Genomic DNA, 23,077 nt, shown 5'->3' on the forward strand with positions numbered 1-23,077 from the left:
GCTAACACAAAAAAAAAGACAAAAAAAAACCCAAAAAACAAAAGGAATACCATTTTTTCTATAGTGCTGGTATATATTTAGAAGCTGCTAAAAACAGGAAAGACATTGTGAGTGATTATACAACTAAAATTCTGATTTCTTATATGTTATCCTCAGTAAACCTCATTTTAGGGTTGTTCTAAATAATAACATTCTTGCCAGATCAGTATTTCTATGTACTTTAGCCAGGTACTAGTTCTGTATTAGTAACAATAATACTTTGTGTTAAAATAACACCTTTCCACTGAGTACAAGCCAAGAAATTGAATCCGCAGTGACACACTACTGCAGTTGTTAGATAATCCTGTCATTGAAGTCAATGGTAAAAACTCATCTAGGTTTCTCTGGAAGAAAACTGGAACCCCACAACTGCTTCAAAGTCATGCAGTCGTGTTAGCAGTGTATACAGCTAGGGATCAACTGGCCTCTGGCAATCAGCATATTATAGAAGCGAGGGGGCATACATGTGATTTAGAGGACTGGGGACTGATGTCATTGAATTAAAAATGTCCTTGCCCCCTGGGGAGGGTTGGCCATTGCGTCTGCCAGCAGTGCTGGTCAATTAGCTGCAGCCAGCTGAAGGGGAAGTGGTGCTGGGGTCACCAGCTATCGACAACGCCTTTGTGTGCAGCAGGGAAGGTGACCTCAGTCCCTGAGCCTTTAGTCCTGTAGTGGATTCCCCTGTCACTGTACAGGAGCTGAAATAGCGGCAGTCCTAAATATTCACTGGAATGGTGAATATCCCAAACCTGTTTTTTAAAGTTGACCCCCATTGACTACTGAGCCAGGCTCTGACCTCCCTTGAAGGCTTTCCAAGGCCCAGGCACAGGATATTTAAAATACCACCTGTATTTCTGAGCTGTAGGTCGTGAGTCAACAGCTCTGACCTGGCAGAGCTGCCCCAGGAGCCTGCCCAAGGCTGCAGAGGGGATCTGCACAGGGTCTCCACAATCTTCAGCGCCTCTTCACTCTGCTTTCTCTGCCGAACCGGCATGGCAGTTGGTGCATCAAAGGAATGGAAATGAAATGCCTCAGTGTTCACAGCTCTGGGAAGAGGGTCGGAGTTCTGTGGCACAAACACAGGACAAATTTCCCTTCGTGCTACTGCACGTGGACTGAATGTGCCCTTGGGCTCCGGTGCCCAGTCTATCAGGGTGAGGAGATACGAGTATTGGCAACTGACTGAACTTAAAGCCTTGTTTCATTACTTATCCCAGGATTTATGCAGCAAACAAAGCCAGAACAAGATCCCAAATAATTATGATATAAAACCTGGACTTCTGTTTGTATTGCTGTCTTCAGTCCTGCTAAGCCCAAAGGAGATGCTGAATTGATGTCATGAAGTGTTGCTGTGATAAGTGCTAGGAAAAGCTTTTCCAACCACTTCTTGCACAAAAAAAAAAGGTTTCGTTTTTCAGTTGTAACAAGATTCTTGTCATGTAGGTGTATGATCTATCAACTGCTGCAGATATGTACTTTATTAACTACTGAAGATAAAGCCTGATAAAAATGCAGAAATAGAAAACACTTATACCCATTCCACTTTCAGGCAATTAATTGAGATGCCAAAAATAGGGACCATTGGCTCTGTGTATGTGCTGGCATAAGGTCAATCAAAAACCCAAAAGGTTTCTCTGAAATGTGAATCGGATCTCAATGTGGGTTGGATTTACCTCCACTATCTGAAGAATCTGGGAGCCAATACTCCTAAATTAGGTACAACAGTTTAATTGGAAAAGTAACATGTCTGGGCTGAGTTACGGGTATAGTGAGGTCAGAGAGTGAATTTCCTTTGCTTTTGGGAAGTGCTGGATCCACTGGAGGTTACTAGCCCAACGTCACTGTGATGAAATCCTTCAAGGGAAGATAAATCTTGTGGAATCCTGATTCCAGTCCTGTGTTTGACAGACCAAGCAAATGTTGCCTTCATTCCCTGAAAGTTATGGAGTCCTCCTTTAATCGTTAGCTATAGTAAATATAAGCCTTATCAAATACATGTTATTCCAAAAATTTCAAAAGATAAAGGTGGGTGACATTCTTTGAATCAATATACTTGTACCTCTAATTCTACCGTGCATACCGTAAGCCCGTCTGTCTTAATCTCTCTCTATGTCTACATATACATACAAAGGTAATTTCCTTTTCTAGGTATACATATGTATACATATGTACCTCTAATTCCATACATACCCTTTTTCTGCTACCTAGAAATAATTCTTTCACCTCTGTGAGATATCATTCTTTGTGATCCTTTTTCCTAGCCAAACCTGAGCTGAATGTGTTGGAGGATACCCCTACTAATTTTCCAGGCTAGTAGAAATGTATATTTTATAGCAGTAGAGAAAGGACTTCTCTGTAAAACATGTGGCATAGGCATAATCCACAGCAAAATGATGTGATGTCCAGGTTTTGCTGGCATTCCACTTGAGCATCCCAATTCACACTGGTCTTTGTCTCATAGGCCCATTCTGAGCTCATGTCACCAAAACCTTCAGTTCCTGTGGGGTCATTAAATCCTTACTCAATTTCCAGCAGATATGGGAATTGTATATGAACAAATGCAATGTACACAAATCATTCCAGCCACCCTTGTATTAAATGAACTTTTTGTAAGAAGATGGTTTTGACCTGATAGAATATAATGGTTTCAAGGGAACCATATAGCCATTACAATCCATCATATAAATGAATACTTAGGGACACCTAAATCCAAAGATTATTTGACTGTTATACATATACTTGCACAAAGGGGGCTGGAGGATAGACCCCTCAAATCTGCAGTGAAAACATCTGTACTTTTAGGAAATTCTTCTTAAATATGAGCACATACATAAACTTTCTCAGATTTCCAAAATGATCAGTTCATTTTAAATCAAAGTGACCCCCAGCATCAAATTACATTTTGGATGTATTGCTAGCAAATTATCAGTTTAAAAAAGCAAAGGGTTTTAGAATGATAAAGGGTATTTTATATGACCCGTTCTGATTGCGGACTCTGGCTTCTCTGTAACCTGATGGGTTTTCACGTGTTATTAATTATTGTGTACTGCACTTCTTTAACATCTACGGCAGATAGGGTGAAGCTGAGGAAAAGCAAGCAATGTAAAATACAAAAATGTTCTCCAAACCCTGCTTTCGCTTCCTTTTGTTGCTCTCTTGTAATGTAAAAACAGATAAATGGTTTCCTCTTTCAAATACAACAAAAAGAAATGACTCCTGGGAGGAGCCCTGGGATGCCAAGTTTGAGCCTGGATTGAATTTTTATGACCACTGTAAAAACTCCTGAAAATAGGAAATTATAATGGAAATGCTGACTCTCACTGCAGCAGTGTGAGCAGCACCACCACGGCATTATTAGTGATCTAAAGGGGCTGGAAGTTAAAGTGGAATCATTTACACAACCGACTTCACACCACTTTGCAAACAAGGGGTGTGTGTGTAGGGAGGGGGGGGGATAGAGCTTGCACTTAATTAGCTGCTTGCAAAATCCATTGTGATTCTTGAAGAAGACAAATCCCCTATCGCTCTGTTCCGTGCTCTGGATTTTCTTTCCCGGTCGGCAGAAGTTGCTGGCAGGGGTCTGTCCCTGCTGGGTGAGCAGCCCATGCCGTGGCGGGGGCACGGGGCCGTGCCATGCCGTGACTCCTCGCGTGGGCACAGGGGGGGCTGTGCTTCCACGCCGGCGGATCGCTCCCCCTCTGCAGTAGCTCGCTAGCCAAGGACAGCGGTATATTAAGGCGCCGGGTCACAATCTCAGCACCGCGCTAAAAATCAAGCGAACGATTTCCCCCTTACTAACAAAATGGAGATGCTCCATAGTTTGGCTTTTAGTTTCAGGGAGTCCTAGAAGTAGAAGTTGTTTCTTTTTTTTTTTTTTTTTTTTTTTTTAAGGCAAAAGTTGGCAGAACAATGTTCTATCCATCTCTGTGCCGATTTGGGTTTTGGGGGATGGGGGCGGGCGTTGCTATCAGAAGAGCATTTACCCGCACGGCGGGAGCAGTTTCCACCCGCGTGTTTTTTTCCCCGCTATTCTTCCGCGTCTTGTCATTAGCAGCTATTAAAATAATAAGGCTACATGGGACCTGAGGAGCGAACTGGGGGCCGGGAGAGAGGAGGGGACCAGTTTCGGAAAGGGGGTGCGGGAGAGCCCGCGCTCCCCGTCCGCGCTCCGGCGCGCTCCGGGCTCAGCTCCGACGGGCTCGTTTCCCTCCCCGGGCCCTTTCTGGGCTCTCCCGTTTCCATCCGAGTCCGGTTCATCCCGAGGGGGGGCGGTCAGAGCCCGCACACTCTAATCCTTCACTGCGGTCAACACCAAAACCGCAGGAAGAGGAAAAACCAGGCAAAGCGAAGGAAAGCAGGGGGAAAAAAATATTTAAAAAAAATTAAAAAAAAGCCAACAACAACAAAACCCCCCAAACAACAATATATATATATGAATATAGCCCCCAGGTGCCACTGATAAGCAGGGGGGCTGTCTGGAGGGGGACACCTTGCCCGGGGAGGCATGAGGGCGAGGGGGGGACGCTGCCGTGCACTTGTGCCTGCTCTTCCCTGCGTGTCTGCCGCCGGGGCTGGCTCCGTCCCTCCCAGCGAGGAGGCTCCGGGCGCGGAGAGGCTTTTGGAAAACGCCGCCGAGCACAGCCGGCTGCTCTGCCCTGCTCCCCGCTCCCTTCCCCCGGGAGGTTTGGGAACTGCAGGGCTGCCGACCGGAGGCAGCTTTGACCGGCTGCCCCCCCTCTAACACTGCCGCGTTGCGGGGGGCGAGATGTTTGCTGGACTCCGGGCGGCGATGCAGCCCTTGAAACCCGCCGAGCAAACAAATATCCCCACCCTGCCCCGCCGGACCCGCTCCTCCTCGCAAGCCCAGCGAGGCGCCTGCGGCTGATGCTTCGCAAGTGGCACGGTTGTTTCTCCGCGGTAAAAGATTTTTCAAGGGACAAGCGCCGTTCCCCGGTGGGGAGAATGTCCCACGGAAGCAAAAGGGAGTTTTATCCCGCCCATGGCGACGGGATGGGGCCGGGAATCGTTATTCTTGCAAAGGTTAAGTGGGTCCCGAAGGTGAAGCCGGGTGCCCCGGCTGAGGGAGGGAGAAGGAACACCAGCCAGGCTGCGCAGCCCTCTCCCAGCACACGTGTCGGTGCATCCAGGGATGCCCGGCATCCCCAGGAGCTTAAACCAGAGGAGGAGCGATCCCCAGTACCTGCGCTGCGCAGGATTAGCCCTCGAACCCCGAACTCGTTGGAGACGAGGTGACAAGCGCAGCGGGCGCCCTCCGGGAGGGAAGGAGAAATGCCCTCAGGTGCGCTCCCCGTGCCCCCTAAGTCTGCTCCGCAGGTGGGGCACGGAGCTCCGGCCCCGGCCCCCGGCCCCGGCCCCGGCAGCGGCGAGGCGAGGCGGCAGCGCTCGGCGCCGGCCCCGGCGCTGCGGGAGCGGAGCTGGGAGGCAGCCCCGGTGGGGTGGCGGGATGCTGCTGTCCGGGATGCTGCTCCCCCCCCAAAAAAGGGGGCCACAGCCCGGGGCGGGGGCGGGGGGGGCTTCGCCTTGCAGATACGTGGGGCAGGATGGGGGCGGGGATGGTTTTGGGAAGCGGGTACAGGTGGGAAAGAGGGATCGGGGCTCCGGTCTCTCCAGTCACCCCACGGATTTCTCTTGAAACGAATTGGGTTTCCCTGTCACGTCTAAATCCTACAAACGTGGCTGGCTTTGGGAGCAGATGCCTTCACTTTTTACGAGTCTCTTGAAGTTGTAACATTCCTAATCGACAGCAGATCTTCGCTGTGGAAAAGCGCAGCGTATTCCCTGCGTGTCAGTGCTAATAGTGGTTTTGTATCCCGTTCCCGGTATTAGGTTCCCCACCGTTACAAGTTGACATAATGCAAATTAGCAAGGGACATCATAAAAATCCATCCGAGAATAAAGGTTTTGGAACAGCATACCCTTCATAACTTAAACACCAGATATTTAAACCAAATGCACTTAACAAGACAGTTAACCTGAAACTTCAGGTCAATCGCCAGTGGGTTGACAAGTCCAAATATTTCTATTTTTTAACAAATACGTAAATATCAGACTATACGTTATCCAGGCAGCTTTCAGCTACAGCTTATAAGCTACAGCTTATACTCTGCGATAGAATAATATCCCAACGACCCGCTTTGATTAAAAACTATTTTCGCGTGGGAATAAATTTCTGTGTCTCCCTCCCCCCTAGTCACTGAGATCTTCTACTGCCTTTTATTTCGATGTTTAAGTATTTATTTCGGAATGATGGTTTCTGTAACTGGAAGTGATTTTTTTTTTTTTTGTTCCCTTAAAGGCAGCACGTGCAGGTATCATTGCTGTTGTGTTTACCATCTCAACTAATCTGCTACTTCTCTAGAGAGAATTGCGATTTTTGTTTTACTAATGCACGCACCCACCCCCAGCTATACCAACATTATTCCTCTGGGAAAAGAGAAATCTGCAGTTAGAAGAGCATATCTCCGGTCTGTTTCTTGGTTTGGGGACACTTGGGGATCTTACATTCGTGTTGTGACAACAGGACTTGAAAACTATTTTTGAAAATGCAAACTTATTCGAAGGCATCAACTTACAGCATCGGGCACAGGATCACACTCTCGACATTTCGACCCCCAGAACAGGAATAAAAGTGCTAGGTTTGGGGTTTAGGATTTTTTTTTTGGGGGGGGGGGGAAGTAATAAGAAAGAAAGAGAGAAAGAAAGAAAATAACAGCACGAAATAAGAGAGAACTGAAGAAGCCGGGATGAGGGAACGTCTTTGCTTCGCTTCTGCCTCATAAAAATGCCACTCGTTTACAAAAGGAGGGAACGAAAATCTCTTCGCCTGCCCAGAGCAGTGAGCAGTATTGGACCCCAGACTCTCCCCAGAAATAGAGATGTTTGGGGCATGAAATGGCAGGGCTAGGGCTTACTTCGCCACCCTACTGTCGTGTTCATCAACGCTTATTCTGCAGGATGATAACGTAGTGATTGCTGGTTGCCGTTTTGTTGATTTTTTTTTTTGTATTTGTTTGTTTGTTTTTCCTTCGGAGATGGGCAAAAATCAGTGTAACAACGGTAGTGACATGAACAATAAAAAACCACATGCGTGTCCCTGAGCACGGTACCATGTTATCCTGACGGATCTGTCTTCGCTAGCGTATTATGTTACCCTGGTTCCTCGGGACAATGTAATACACCCAAGCAATTTTTCCCCCTTCACGGATCTAAAGGAGTGTGAATAGATGGATGAATAGAAAAACAAATAAGCAAGGAGATTATGGCCTCAGGATTAATTATAAAGCACATTTAACCTTTTTCTTTCGAGGGTTGTTTTGCTTTGCCTGCTTCTCGCCCGGGTAGTCTGACTCCCCTCAGACCCAAGCAGGGCTCTGCGGCTCCCGGTCCGAGGGGGATCCGCGGGACTTCGCGCGCCGCGGAACCCCTCCGGGGCTGCGGAGAGAGACCGTCGCGGCCCGGGGGAGGAGGGACGGGAGGAAGGCACCGAGGTCAGGGGCGCTGGGGCGGAAAGCGGGGGCCAGGAGGGATGCTGGGCCGGGGGGAGGAAGCGGCTCGAACCGGGGGTGGACCCCTCGCAGGTAAGCGGCTCCCGGGATCCTCTCGGAGGATCTCCTCAAAGAGGGAGAACAACTCGCGATCCCAAAATCCTCCCAGAGGGATCAGATCCCTCCCTCCATCCTCCCCCCACCTTTTTTTTTTCTTTCTTCCCCCCCCCCCCCTTTCTTTCTGCCTTTCTCCCCCTCCCTCCCTGGGCAGGTCCCGGTGAGTCCCGTCCCGCGGCTCGGCGGGGAGGGGGCGCAGCGAGGCCGGCCAGGAGCGGAGCTGCGCGGAGCGGCGGGCCGGACCGGCGCAAGGCAGCGCGGCCGCGCAGCGCCGCCGGGGGAGCGCGCAGCCCTCCGCCGTGGCGCAGCGCGGAGCTGGACGGGGGGGGGGAATCCCCCCACCACCCACCATACCCCCCCCCCGCCCCGGGAAAGCCGCTCCGCCGCGGGGGGCCGCGCGTAGCCGGCCCCGGGGAGATGCCCCGGGGGAGGCTGCGGGGAGCGGGGAGGGGAGGGGGGGCGAGATCACACGTTTGCGGGCTGCGAGCCCCGGGCTGCTGCGCCTGCAGGAGAAGCGGGTTGAAAAGTTGGTTCTTCCCAGCCAGAAACTTTCTCCCCGCGTGCGCATGCCCGGAGTGTGGTGGGAGGTTGAGGGGGGGAGCTGGGAGGGGGGGGTTGAAATAAGGAGGAGGCTGGAGGGAAGGGATCGGTTCAGTGTGAGCTCGGCTGCTCCCGGGCGCGTTTGCAGTCCGGCACACGCAGACGGCGCCGGGAGCAGGAGGAGGGAGAGCACCTCCGGCTCCATCAGCCGGAGCACCTGGACACCTGGCCCCGCTGCTCGCTCGGATCTGCCTGTACCCGCTGGAGGAGCAGTGGGGTGGGGTGGGGAGAGAGCTGTGCCCCCCAGGGCCAGCAGAGACACTGACCTAGCCCAACCTCTCCTTTTTCTTTTTTTTTTCCTATTATTTTTTTTCCTATTATTTTATTTTGCCAGCTCCAATTTAGCCCAGGATCTTTTAACTGCTGCCAGCGGTGGAGCACAGATCGGGATTAGGTAAATAAAAAGAACAACATTTTGTTTGATTTTTGTTTTGCCAAGCCTCGGGGGTGGGGGATATCGATCCAAACACCTCCTTTTCTCTCCCTCCTTTCTTCCTTCCCCCCCCCCCCATCCCCTCCCACCATTCCCTGGACGGTGCAGACCAAGTGGGGAAATAGTGGTTCACGTGAGGAGGACTGTTCTCCTTGGGGCGGGCGGAGGGCTGGGGGGAAGCCTTCACACGGGGCTCGGATATTTTGATGCTATTTAAGGATTTGTCTTCCCCTTTCAAAGTTGTTTATCCCCCCTTGCGGAGGAGCTGTGTTTCTAACCCGAGCTAAAAATTACACATACGAGCTGCAAAACAGAAGCCTGGACGTCCTTTATGGGCTTGAACGTTCAGCTTCTCTGCTCTCTCTTCTTTCCTTTTCTGTTCTTTCTTTCCTTCTTACTTTCTTCCTTCCCTTCTTTCTTTCCTACTCCATTTTTAGTGCTTTAGGGTCCGAGAAGCTGCCTCTGTTTCCTCCCAAGGCCACAGCAGAAAGGACTCTGATGTTTGTATTTGTCTGAATGGTTCGAAACAAGTTCAGCGCAGGGAGCGACTGAGCTTCTCCCGAGGCCGAGCCTATAAAGTGTCAGTGCAAAGCCGAGGATTAGGGTATAGTTGTTATAGTTGGCTTTTGGGAGGGAAACTATAAAAACCGAGCGGTTTGGAGATGACCGTAGCGCTGCGGGGCTCGTCCGACAAAAAGCGAGCGGGGCAAGAGGGCGAGAGCCGTGTCCCGGACAGGTGCACACTAGGTCCGGTTTAGTAAGTCCGAAGCCAAGTGAGGAAAGAGGGCCAACCCCCAAACCAGCGCTGGGCTCGGGACCCCACGGCGTGGTGGCACCGCGCCGCGCAGCTCCGCGCCGGGAGCCCGGGGACGGCACCGCCTCGGCGGGCCGGGCCCGGGCGTGCGGCTCGGTGCCCGGTGTGCCCCGAAAAGGTTTTGCCCTCCCTCCCCCCCACCCGTGGCTGTGCGTGCTGTGGCCGTGGGAAGCGAGGAGGACAGAGGGAAGGAATCCTCCCTGCCGCCGGGAGAGAGGAAGGACGATTTATTCGTGCGCAGGGGAGGGAGGCACCGGCCGTTTCTCTAGGGAGAAAAGCGAGAATGAGTCTTGTGCTGGGGGCCTGCCTGCACCCGAGGGGATTAAACACCACCAGCCCCTCAAAAAAAAAAAAAAAAATCCTCCGAACCAACCTAAAACCTACAGCAGGGAGAAAATTAAGGAGCCTGGCCCCTGCGGCCGCCCCGCCGGCACCCACCCGCGGCCGCCTCCCGCCCCTGGCCCTCGTAGCCACCGTCCCACCGGGATCCGGACCCGGGGATTTGGTTGTTGTTGTTGTTGTTTTGGGTAAAGGCTGCCCCGGGAAGTGTAGCGATCGCTGGTGCAGTCGGAGCCCCGTTATTATTATTATTATTATTTATTATTACTGAGAGACTAAAATCCACCGCGTTCATCCGCGTTCGCAATGGTGGTCTGGAGAAACTTGTCAACACCGATTTCGTGATAAAATGTGAATGATGATTTTATAAGGATTGAGCGGAGATATCCAAGGCACATGCTGACTGAGTCCTTCCAGTCCTCATTAATGTTAGCAATTAACTCTTTCACGCTCAATTAGCCCCGAATAAACCTGCTTTAATAGATTCTGCACACTTCATTAATATTTTGAATAAATCTGTGCTGAACAATGCGCTTTATTCCTCAAGAGCACCACGCTCGAATAATGCGGAGCGAAAGGGCAATTTTATTCTCTTTCCAGTTAGTTTCCCAAACACAGATAAATTGTAAGCTCTATTTCCTCGCTTAAACTGATAGGAAGGGAAAATCTCGTTCCCCTCAAAGGGGACAAAATAAGTAGCCGACCTGGTGGCAAAATACTGCACACCTATGCTGTGCAGCCGAAAGGACAGAGCTGCCAGGCTTTAAAGGATTCAGGCAAAACAGGGGGACTTTTTTTGACAGATGAACCTGATTGCTGTAGTTTGAGGCTGTCGCAAGAATGCAGCATTTTATGCCCGCTACTTTATCATGTTTGTAAAAATAAGCAACGTTCTCAGGGTAATTTACCTCCTCCATTCTTCCATGTGGAACTAATTAGCAAACCTCATTATTTATGAGTCAGGTATTTAATGTAACAAATATCCCTTTCAAAGGACACATCGGAAATTGATAATTCAAGGTAGAAAGGAAAAATACCGACTAGCCACAAGATTACTTAGAAATCCATTTAATTTCGCCCCTTGCTATGCTACCAGCAAAAAGCCGGGTGGATTTTTCTTTTTCTTTTTTTGGCGTATAGGGGAGGTAGAATTTAATCTGGAGGGTTAAGATTATAATGGTCTTAAAACAATGGCAACTGGACAATAGCATTACCGTATCTTCAAACAGGACAAAGGGTAAGAAAGCTGGAGACAGATGTAGTCTTTCAAGTTTATGATCGTATTTTGCAGGGTAAATTTATCTTGGCATGAGTGGTTTTTGTTTCAGTCAGAACACAAGTGGTTTGTTCTTAATTACTCACCGAGGTAGTTTGTGTTAAAAAAGAAAACCCCGCACAGTTTTATTGTGATGGGGGAATTCAAGCAGAGAACTCGCGGGGTCTTCTTCTTTAAAAAAATAAAAATAGAAAAGAAGCCCCGATAACGATCTGTTTACATGAAACAGAATTAAAGGTAGAGGTGACACCGAAATCAAAGAAACATTGATCTCTCTGCGGGCAAGCGGGAGAGCGGGGAGTTACTGCGCTGTGAAACACGTTCGCTTTGATGTCCCGGAGAGAGGGGACTTCTTTATGAAATACTCTGATCTTCATCTATATTTTTGACTATCCCGGTCGCATAGAGCAAAAGTGTAGCTTACATTTCTGGAAAACTGCCAAGAAACTTGTAGTAACGTGAACACTCTGCTCCCACCTCCTCTTTTCTTCTTCTTTTTTTTTTCTCCTCTTTTTTTTCTTCTTTTCCTTTTTCCTTTGCTTTCTTTCTTTTTCTTTTCTTTTTCTTTTTTTGAAAAATAATAGAACTGCTCTAGCAAAAAACCGCGGCCGCAATGGATGCTATTATGACCCAACTCTATTACTCCTTGTTTTCTGCCCCCTTCTTCGTTTGGGAAATCGAAAGAGAATTTTTAAAATGTTATCGAGCGAGAATTTACCCAAATTGACATAGTAGATTTTTGCTTATGTATTCCATATGAAATGTTTTCTAAGGATACGAAGAAAGAAAGAGGGATAAGCCCAGAAATTAACTCAGTTTGCAATAGCATGTTTCATGCTTGAGAGATCTAGGGCTACCTAGACAGGAAAATAGACACGGAGCCGTTGTGACAGACAGAAAAAGACATTTCAGGTACCCAGACAAGTGTTTTCCGTGCACTTTGTTCTCGGGGTCATCGATTGAGGCATTTGTGCTGCGAAGTGGACACGCCTAGCGTATGGGCAGCACTAACAAAATAAAAAGTATTTCCCCAGCTGAACAACAGAACAGTCTGCTTGGTTCATCGGCCATAAACAGTTAAAAAAAAAAAAAAAAGAAAAAAAAAAGGAGAGGGATGAGAATGTAATGTATGCATTTTTCAATCAGCCACTACCCGAAATGTATCCAATTAAAAAAGGCAAAATGTCACAATCTCTTATTCTGGGTCATTGCGATGGAATTCCTCCAAGGTTTGGGTGTCTCTTCCTGCTGCTGATTTATGTAAAGCGGTGTGAAAGGTGGACCCGGCGTATAGAGCTGCTCAGAGTAAGCTTCTCCCTCTCACACCCTCCCAGCCGCAGCTCCTTGGTCCAGGCAACAGCCCACATATAAATCAGATTTGTTTCCCTGGTCTTTAGACCTCTTCCGCCACCAGTTTCCACCCCCCCAGCCCTCCAGCCCCGAGGGACAATTACTGCTCTGCAGCACTTTGCTGCTTCCTTCTCCCCAAAGCGGCTTTACTCTTCAGGTGGGCATGAACTGACCCTCCGGGCTGAGTGCCGTGAGGATTCTGCCGGGACCCTGTGGGGATCTTGTGGGGATCCTACAGCGACTCAGCAGGAACCCTATAGGGGATCTTATGGGAACCCTATGTGGGTCCGGTAGGAACCCTGCAGCAAACCTGTGGGGATCTTACGAGCATCCTGTGGGGACTCTACAGGGACCCTATGGGGATCCTGCTGGAAACCAGCCCTACTGAGGGCAACTCCTGGAGTTCGCTGGCGGGAAAGAGAGCATCAGCTATAGGCTGCAGAGTAAGAAGGAGACTCCCTGGGCTGCAGGGATGCGATGCCTCTAAAAGCCATGGGTGCTTTCTCGCACCCACAAAGAGGGGAAGCTACTAACCACCCCTCCCCAACACCAACCCTCAGGAGGCATGTCCTGCCAAATGGTTGACAGCAGCCGGGGCTGAATTTGCAGGCAGGGCCAGATACGCCTTTGTGCTGCTGCCTGGTAGCATTTTTCCCTCCTCCTTGTGGGGTGGAATGGGTAGGGATCTGGCCCAGAGGAGAGGCTGGGGGCTTGGCGGGACCCTGAAACACAGAGCAAAGTGGTGGCACCCATCCCAGGGAAGGGCTGCGGCCCTGTGGCCCTGCAGCTGGTGGGCTGGGTGTCCCCACGGGAAGGGTCCCTCCAGCCCTTGGCTTTTTGCCTTTTGAAGGGTTCTAATTAAGCGATTGCCTAGATTAGGATGTGGGCTTGAAGCCAGGCACTTCCCCCTGGGGAGAGCAAATGGCACTTCAGATTTGTCACCCAAACTCAGCATTTTCCCATTTATTTTTGCAGTACGTAAGAGGGAGGGCTGTTGGCTGGTATTTTCCCCAAAAAAATTTTCGAGGATTTTCTTTGTTTGAATGAGGCAGGACATGCAGTTCTGAGCACGGAACTGCCTCCACCACCCCAGAGACAGAAGCTTGGCTGATGCCAGACCGCAGGGAGCTGAGCGACCCAGGGGCAGTGAGCTCACTGCACCCCCTCCCCGTGTCGCCTCAAGGGTCAGGGCTAGAGGCGGTTTTTGTGGACAGACATAGTGGGCAGTATCCCACTATTTTCTAAAGGCTGAGGGTGCCCAGGAAGGGATTTTAAATTACGTGGGAGAAGCCTGAGCTTTGTGGGCCAAAATGGCATCTCTGTGCTGTCCCTCTGCAGAGGATCATCGGAGGTCTACCTAGCACAGGGATGCTGTTGGGAGGTGAATGACTGTGGATGGGGTACAACATTTGTGTGCGAGGGATGGGATGACGGAGAGTCTGGAGACCTGTGGGGATAGACTTGCAGCCAAGAGCTGGTCAGGCCTCTCCAAGTCCGAGGTAGCCTCCTTCTGTGGCTTTGGAGAAGGGCGTTAATAAGGGGTGAGGTGAGAAATTACCTCTGCTTTTATCTTCATATAAATCCACCTCTCCCTCTTCTCCCCTCCACCTTTATTTTCCAGATCTTTTCCTCCCCTGTTCCCAAGATCCTCCTCCCGAGCGGCCACCATGGGAAGTAAGACCCTGCCGGCCCCAGTGCCTATCCATCCTTCTCTCCAGCTCACCAACTACTCCTTCCTGCAAGCATTTAACGGGCTGCCCGCCGTGCCCTCTGACCACCTCTCCAACCTCTATGGGTTCAGTGCCCTGCACGCCGTACACCTGCACCAGTGGACTTTGGGGTACCCAGCCATGCATCTGCCCCGCTCCTCCTTCTCCAAAGTGCCCAGCGTGTCAAGCCTGGTGGATGCACGGTTCCAGCTGCCGACCTTCCCGCTCTTCCCACACGTCATCCAACCCAAGCAAGAGGCCACCAATGTGACCCTCAAAGCCAAACCACGTTTCGACTTTGCCAACTTAGCAGTGGCCGCCACACAAGAGGACCACTCTAAACTGGGACAGGCAGACAGCCAGGGCTCACCCCCAGGGCTGGGGTCTTTGCTTGAGGTGACTAAACTCTCTCCAGAGAAGAAACCCACGCGGGGAAGGTTACCGTCCAAAACCAAGAAGGAGTTCGTGTGTAAATTCTGTGGCAGGCACTTCACCAAGTCCTACAACCTTTTGATCCATGAAAGAACCCACACCGACGAACGACCCTACACATGTGACATTTGCCACAAGGCCTTCAGAAGACAGGACCACCTGAGGGATCACAGGTAACAACTCTTCTCCTGTCCTTTTTTCTTTGTGTATCTGTACTCCCCCGGTTACTCTCCTATGTTCATGAAGGTGCTTGTAAGAAAAGTCATGTCCCTGGCCAGCTGGCAGTGTTCCCTCTAGGTTTTCCTCTGCCCACTGCTGGTGGAGGAGCCCAGATAACTCGCTTTGGAAAAGAGGCCTGTTGTACTCACTCACTCTGCAAAAATGACTTGCACGGCCTCCTTCTTAGCTTCCACAGATGTTTTCATCCTCCGTTTGCATTGTCTTGTGTTTTCTGCTTTTGCGGTCATTCAGAAGTGTCACAAAGACACGCAGCCTGATGACGCCGAAGTTAGAGAGGAGCTCTTTAACCCTAAGAAAGGCACCCTTGTAAGCCTCCGACACCCCTCTCTCTTCTTACAAACACACATATGGACGATCGCCCGAGTGCCGCACTCCAGCACTCGGTCTCAGCAGTAGGTGTAAAAAGCTCTAGCATGTTCTCCATCAGGTAGCTCACTGCTGAGTTTAGGCCAGTTATTTCTGACATCTCAATTCTTTTTCTTTCCCTAGATATATCCATTCTAAAGAAAAGCCTTTTAAGTGTCAAGAATGCGGGAAAGGATTTTGCCAGTCCAGAACGCTAGCTGTCCACAAGACACTGCACACGCAAGTAAAGGAACTGAAACCTGCCAAACTTAAGTGCTGAATCTCCAACTTCTATGAACTTTTCCTCCCCTTCAGACTTTACACCAAAACCAGAGCAGAAACAAAACTTTCAGGATGGGAGCACTGAACTTTGTGTTTTGTTTTTGTTTGTACTTTAAAAAGAGCAAAATCCACACCCCACCTCCCCCTACCCAAGCAACTAACTTCCTAAGTCGTGGGTGAAAAGATTATTTTGCATTTAAAATATACATGAATGATGCAGAGAGTGCTAGCTGACTTGTGTGGCTTTGATAAACTTTATGCCAAAAGGTGGTGCTCACGTGTTGGACAGGAATCTCTTTAAAACCAAACAAAAACCCACAAGCAACCCCCCCCCCAATCCCAACAAAAAAACCCAAAACTGTAGCTTCCAAAAGTATTACTTAAAAAAAAAAAAAAGAAACCCCAACCTCTTATTTTATCCTTTTTTTTTGACTGTATAAAGCTTCTTATTTTTACACTTCAGGAAATACAGAGAATTCCGGAAGACGATTAAGAACTGAAATGGTGGTTTCTCATCACAGCACCATTAGGACAAGGAGAAGGGCAACTTGCAAATCTCATTTGCTAGTTTGTTTTCCTAAAAGGAGAAGAAAATTAATGTTTGGAAATGACCTATATCTCTGAAGTGGGGAGTCCTATCATGTGCTAGAAAATGCATCCAGATCTTAGACCTGCGGGTCCCCGGTGTTCAGGACAAATCAGTGTTCATGGGACATGGAGACCTTTTTTTTTTGCCTTGTGGTCTAGTGTGCTGTGAGGAGGTTTGTAACTTGTGGACTTATTTTAAAAAACCTGAAGGAAAGAAAGATGGCAATATGTCAAACTGATGGTATGCACAACGTGGTTTTAGTGGTACTTTAAAGTCTTCGTGTGTCCTGATGAGAGAGAACAAATCTCAACCTGAGAGCATATTTTTTTAAATGCTGGCTTTCTGAACAGTGTATTCAAATTAAGAGACATTCCAATAAGTTTTGTTTATTAAAAAAAAAAAAAAAGTTGTATGGCTGTTTGGCACTTTATGCTGATTATTGGTAATTGACATTTATCACTGGATTGTGTGTGTTTTTTAAGTATTAAAATAAATCGTTATTTTACAGGCAAGTCTGCATGGACTACATATGTGTTCATTTGGTTTCTGGTCTCTTCCCTAGCAAACCCTCTCCGTCAATATTCAGAACTTTTTTTTTTTTTCTTTGAGTTAACTCGGTATTTCCTCAGTGCTTGTTTCTACGAGCCTTGGAAAGATTGGATCTTTCCTTCACGCATAAGCTCTCCCTCTCCTAATTTTCTCCCCCCCCCCCCTTCCTTTCTTTTTTTTTTTCCTTTCTTTTTTTCTTTTCTTTTTTTTTTTTTTTAAGGCTGACAAAAGTAAACAGATCTGCAGGGAGTCGAATAATTTTGCTGCTAGTGTGGAAGAAAAAAAAAATCGCCTTGGGTAACTAAATCTTGGGTATTAGCTGATAAGATTAGGTGTCAGAAGTGTTATAAAACAAATCAGATGAATAATGGGCGAACTGTTGCTGCTTTCACAGCCCGAAGGCGCTGCGGGGAGGGCCGCCTTCGCACGCCCTTCCCTTCGCCTGTCAGGAGCGGGTATTTTTCAGCCTCATCTTCGGCCGGTTCAGCGCTGATTGGGGCGGCCTTTGATTCCCGGCAGCTGTCTTAGATCAGAGATGTTTACTCCGCTGAGGAACGGCTCTGGATCGAGACGGGGGAGAGCGAGCTCCGAGCTGGGGGATCCGCCTGAGCCTTTGAAGGGCCTCTTGCCGTCCTTCCTCGGAAAACCTTAAACCCTCTTCCCCCCGTCACAAGCCAGTGTGTGTGTCCCCCCCGCTATAAGAAAAGCCTCCTGCAAATTAACATTAAATGACGTCCGCGGTGACCCCGGCCCTGCCCCGGCGGCTCCTGCGCTGCCGGAGCGGGGATGCTCTGCCGCCGCAAGCCGCTCGGTCCGAAGCGGTTCCTTTCCTTAGAAAATATTTCTTTATTTGGGCAAGGAATCCCATCAAGGACAGGGAAAAAGTTGCAGTTGTAACTTATTTAATGTAAGGGGTGGTGGGGGGAGAAACCTCTCGCCCCCTCTTTTTTACTGGACACCGCTCCGAGCTCATGGTAACGAATGGAAGGGCACTTGCTGGTGGGGCGGCGGAGTCCGCCCTCAGCGTGGGAAGACCCGCGGGCAGCGCTGGGTGCATCCAGCTCCGGGGGCTGGGAGAACGGGCAGAGCTTTGAAGCCGGCTCGCTTTTGCTTTGCTTCCCACCCGCCACTCGCTTTCCACACCGCTTTTGGGTTCGTCTTAAAAGGCATCCGAAAACCCACCGCTCGGGACAAGCGAGGAGCGGCGGGGGTGAAATCCCCCAACCCTGCAGGACGCCTGGGCTGCCCCCCCCCCCCCGCGCTTCCACAGCGTGTAGCCGCCACCGTGGGATGAGCGCGGAGCAGCCTTTTGCGCGGAGCCCGGCGGCAGAAAGGAGAATGAATCCCTTTGCTGCCCCGGCCTCGCGTTGCCGAGCCGGATCGGGCTGCGTTTTCTCTGCAGCGTCTCTCGGGGGCAATTCGCGCTGGCTCTGGAGGTGTCCCTCCCCACTCCCCCCCGCTCCTCCGCTGGGGTTTAGCTGCATCGCCTTGCGCAAGCCCAGCGGGAGCGGCCGCCTCGCCCCGCGCGGGTCGCTGCCTGCGGAGCTCTCCTCGGGAAACGCCACCCTCCCCCGCCCGCGCCCCGGGCCGTCCCCGGCTGCCCGCCGGCCTGCCCCGCCGCCCGGCCTGGGGCACCGCAGCCCGCACCTCTCCGAGAAGGGACCTGCACCCCCAGCACGGACACGGCGTTAACTGTCAGCCCTAAGGGCTGGGTGGCTCATTGCCCCCGCCCCCCTCCCCCCCCGGCATTTCTTCTAAAGGGAGATTCAGAGAGAAAATCCCTGATCGACTTCCCGCGTCGCTCTTGTGTCGTTCGTGGCACAGAGTGAAGGAGCAGGGATGCTCCCGGAGTCCTGTCGCAGAGGGAGAAAGTGGAGGGCTCTGTCGCTTGCAGCCGGTCGTTTTTCAGGGGTCGTGACTACGAGGCAGAAATCCGAGTTGGGTCCGAAGGGAGGGAGGAAGGGATGCAGGGAGGGTCACTCCACTGAGCCTTTCCCACGGTCGCTCCACCACCTCCTTAACACCGGGATACCGAAACACCCGTGGCGAGGTAAGAAACCGTGTCAGTTACTGGTTCCTGGGAACCATTATAACTGCGGGGTCGCGAAGGTGGAGAAACCACTCCTCCCAGCTGGGCATGAGAAGCGTTTCATTTGTAAGGCTGAAGCCTGGTGATCTTCCTGCCAAGAATTTCCTTGGACATGTATTTTTATGTGCAATTAAACCCCAAAATCCCCAGAATTGACATAATCAGAATTACAGATGTATTAAAACTACGTGGGCATACCGAGCACAGGATGCACACGCGGCCTCTTAATGTCATTTGTACGACACATATACGTGTGTGTATTTCCTCTTCCCAGAAGGCCGCTTTCGACCTTGTGCAAACAAAGGCTATCTCTCTGGTCATGCTCTCAGCTGCACTGGTGAACAGTTTGCCTGTTCCCTCCAGTGTTTTGAATTTTGCTAGGCAGTATCAGTTCAGTGATTCCAAGGAAAGCAAAGAAGAGATGAAATCATGACAGTCAGAAGAGATAAGTTGTACTAACCCGCAAAATAAATGAAAGGAATTAGATGGGAAATGTGCCTTTTGAATCAGGATCACAAATAATTTAAAAGATTAATTACCTCCCCTTTCTTTCTTTTTCTTTTCTCTCTTTGCATGTGTTTTAATCTGACATTCACACAGTGAATAAAACTTGCTTAGGCCTCTGTCTGCCAATCGAGAGCTGATTCTGTTTTCACAGTTGCTTTAAATTTTGCATTTTCATCATAAAAACATCACTGAATGGGAGTTTGCAAGAGTAAAAACCAGGGCACCTGACACTAGTTGTCTCTTCCTGCAAGATTTACAAGGGAAACACAGATTTTTTTTGTCTTTTTTTTAACCATTTCCAGTTACTGGAGAAAATGTAAAGATGTCTTGGCACATCTCTCACTCTCTTTTTTTCCCCCTTTGCATTCCAGTCATTCTTTTTCTGCCCATAAACTGTTACTACTCCGCAAGAGCCTGATTCTGCACAGCCTACTCAGCCTGTTTTTTTGTTGGATGCAGGAAGAAATCTTGTCAGATGGGGTCTTCAGTGTACGTTGATGAAATAGAGCAAAAGCCTCTCTCAGAATGTGCACTGGAACAGCAAATAGTTACTTTTCAGCTGTGGATTACATGTGCCTCTGAAAAGGGGACCACAAATCATTGGGTTTTTAAAGGTTCCGCATGAGTTGTATATTAATCCCAGTTTCCCTAGGGATGGATTAATCCCAGCTTCCCAGTTGTGTGGCTACAGACAATGTTGATGGGGTTGGGGGCAGGGGAGAAGGGAGATGGGGAAAGGAGAGGGAAATTAAAAAGATATATCACAGGAATACACGGCCTAAGTGGCGAGGAGCCATAAGTACTTAAGTTTCAATACCTCTTCTACCTCTGTCACCACATGTGAGCGGAAGCAAATCACTTCAGCTCCCTGTTTGGGTTTCTTCATCTGTAAACTGGGGATAATGCTGCTGCTTTTGCTCCCAAGAGGCCTGGCACACTCGTGTAGAAACTCCTGCTCAGCCCTCAGTAGTGAAAGGAGATACTCCGATTCGTACCTGGGCAGCTGAAAGCAGTGGCTGATCTGGGAGATCTAATGGAGTGTGCAAGACAAATTTATACTCACGTGTAATTCTTTTTCAGCCCTGGCAGTTTTGTTGAGAGATGGAGTCCTAGAGCCCAGCATGCATTTCTTCTCTACATTCCTATCCAATGACTAAACAGGAGGAATGGCATGGGCCAAATTCATCCCTGGTGGGACTCCAATGACATCAGTCATCTTTATAGGAGTTTTTTGAATCAAGTCAATTGGGTTTTACGAGGATTGAGTTTGGCCACATGCATATTTAACTGCTCAGAGAGCTGCAGCAGTGAAGAAAGCTTTCCTTGCCTTAGAAAGAATCACTTCTGAGTCTGGGAGACACAGGCTAAGGCATTGACCTGTTTTACACAGTCAGGTTTACCTTATTTAAACTCAAGTTGCCGCTGAAGTGTGCTCAGCATCCAGCAGAACTTTAAAAAAACCCCAAACACCCAGCTGCCCCCAAACGTTCATAGCTTTCGATGAAAGTTTGTATTTGTCTGTACCGCTCAGTGCAGCACCGTGCCATGGATACCCAGCAGACATGTTTACATGACACAGGGCAGCACCCTGCAGCAATATTGGCATGAGGCCTGCAAGCTGAACGGCGGCTTCAGCATGGTGCTGTGCCGGAGCTGTTTGGCTCGGCCTTTTATTAGGCCTAGCTGTTCCAGAATCCCTGTTGTGCTCATACGTCTCTGCCACTTCCAGCTCACATCTCCCTTTAGACTGCTCTCTGGGGCTGTAGTTCCACTGCCATTGATACCTGATGAGAACGTGGTAAATCACTAAAAGGAGGTGTTCCTTCCTCCACCTGTGCCTTAGCTGCTGGTGCCAATTCCCCCTATGCCTTATGTTTGTGCTTTACTGGCGTCTGATACTCCACCAAACATATAAAAATATTTATACTAGCATTATAGTTCCTGACACAGTAGCTATTGAGAAATAAAACGAAACAACAATTTGATCAGTGGCAGTGATTATCAGAAGTTTGCCCACGGAGCTTGTCACCACTAATCAGTTAAATTATTTGCAAGGTCTATTGATTCTGCATTCTTATTGTATCTTTTAAGGAGCGAGTCAACTTGAACAGTTAGGGAACTGTACTGCTAAGTTTGAGTAGCACAATGTGTGCTCTGGTCATATGAGGCACCACAACTATTTTCCAAGGGATGAGTGCCATAACTTCTTTCCTGATTTTTAACTTGCCTTCTGTCTTTACTAGATCTTTGGTGATGGACTTGCATTTGATTTTCAATATTTTTACATTATACGTGTGGAATAATGAAATCTGAGTTTATGGGCTTGTTCATCTCTTTTACAGCAATTTGACTTGGCTGAATCAAGTGGAGCTGTTCAGGTTTTACAGGAGAAGTTGTGAGAAGAGAGTTAGGCCTACTGATGGTTTTGCGGCAGCCACAAAATCCACATTGCTAAGACCCACTATCACTTTTTGTTTAAATTTAATTTTCCTAAGTTTTATTTTACCACTTTGTCTTCTGGCCCTATTTGTCTGTATTTCATACTAGGGTAAATTGAGGAGAAAAAAAAAAAAGACATTGTTACTGGCTTTTCATCAGGTTTATCAGCTTGTACCAGAGACCTGACGACACCCACTTTCCTCTTCTTTTTCTGCTTTTATCTTTATTTCTCAGGCAATATTCCTCCCCCCCCCCCCCCCCCGCCCCGTGTTAATACTTCTTCCTGTCTTCTTTTCGCGACATCAGTGTTGCTAGAGTTCTTGCCCTGCCCATCATTTCTGTTTGTATTTCTGCCTCTTATTCAGCACCATTTTAGTTTGTCTACTTGTTGCTGCAACTAATTATACTTGTCACGTCACTGGACCTGTTGACTCTGTTTCAGTCTGGCCTTTTTTTAGCTACCTTTCGGCCTTCTGCATCAAGTTCAAGTTAGTGTCTTCCGGAGTGAAACTCACCACAAATCTGTCTTTCTCTGAGTCTCCGAATTCATTAATCTCTTTATCCTCTTGCTTCCTTTGCTTGTTTCAAACAACCACATAATTACCACCCTTCTCTCATCATGACACCTTTTCTCTTTCTGGCCTTTTGGCTTCTAACTGGGGCTGCTCAAATCACATGTTATGGGTGAATGATTAATCAATTTAACAACTTTTTTTCCATCAAGAGTTGTCCAGACACAGGATGGCTTTCTTCCAAATGTATGTGAAGATATTTCAGTTTATATATGTCTTCTACATTCTTTTGAGGCTGTTTCTTTATCTATTTATTCTCCAGGACTTCAGCACCAGGCTACAGAAAAGTCTCAGGTACATTTTCAGACAACAGAGGAGAAAATTTTCCAATAAGGAAATACTGAAGTAAGTAAAAGCAGATTTCATCTAAAGTGATATTAGGTAGGAGGGGTCTGTGTGCTGCTACCCTTAGGGAATAACTACATACTGATGAGTATGTTCATGATCCTGCTGTAGTCCTTCCTCCCCTGCTGTAGCCAGTGAGGCTGGTGAGACATATGTCAGAGGAAGGACTGTACTGCATTTCAGAGAACAAAGCAGGACATCAGTGATGCACAGCTATATAGGGCCGTGGGACTCTTCCTCTTCTCAGAAAAAGTCTTTTTCAGGCTCTTCCATCCCTTATTAGTTGAACTCTCAAACCTCACTAATAACAACCCCCCATGTTTCTTCCCTAACTTACACAGGCTGCTGAGGCCACCTTAGTGCTCCAGGCACAGCCACCTCTGTCCTGCAGGTTTTCTTCTCTGCTGGTTGTCTCTGCTGTGTACAGAGACCACCTGCAGCCTCATGCTGGGGACTCTTCCAGTCTGACACTCATCTGGTCTCACTGGGATGTGCTCATGGGTTAA

General features: G+C 48.9%; 1 protein-coding gene and 1 long non-coding RNA gene across 2 annotated transcripts in view; both read left to right on the plus strand.

The window, feature by feature from the left end:
- The first annotated feature begins 8,268 nt into the window (after positions 1-8,268).
- Positions 8,269-16,582, plus strand: OSR1 (odd-skipped related transcription factor 1). The gene is made up of 3 exons (XM_075049074.1): positions 8,269-8,655; positions 14,095-14,787; positions 15,344-16,582. Exons 2-3 carry the CDS (start codon positions 14,141-14,143, stop codon positions 15,477-15,479), a joined length of 783 nt encoding a protein of 260 aa, XP_074905175.1. The 5' UTR covers positions 8,269-8,655; positions 14,095-14,140; the 3' UTR covers positions 15,480-16,582.
- A 1,968-nt stretch (positions 16,583-18,550) lies between these two features.
- LOC142041123 (uncharacterized) overlaps positions 18,551-23,077 on the plus strand; it is a 31,408-nt gene continuing 26,881 nt past the window's right edge. The window contains exons 1-2 of the long non-coding RNA XR_012653361.1: positions 18,551-18,669; positions 22,489-22,571. This is a non-coding gene — a long non-coding RNA (uncharacterized LOC142041123). The remainder of the gene's footprint in view (positions 18,670-22,488; positions 22,572-23,077) is intronic.

Source organism: Buteo buteo, chromosome 17 (assembly GCF_964188355.1).
Source record: "Buteo buteo chromosome 17, bButBut1.hap1.1, whole genome shotgun sequence".
Taxonomy (NCBI): Eukaryota; Metazoa; Chordata; class Aves; order Accipitriformes; family Accipitridae; genus Buteo; species Buteo buteo.

Bases quoted from the DNA above. Each gene is read 5' to 3' on its own strand.
- OSR1 (XM_075049074.1), top strand. From the start codon at position 14,141: ATGGGAAGTAAGACCCTGCCGGCCCCAGTGCCTATCCATCCTTCTCTC. The intron at 14,788-15,343 runs GTAACAACTCTT...TTCTTTCCCTAG, and splicing joins GACCACCTGAGGGATCACAG to ATATATCCATTCTAAAGAAA.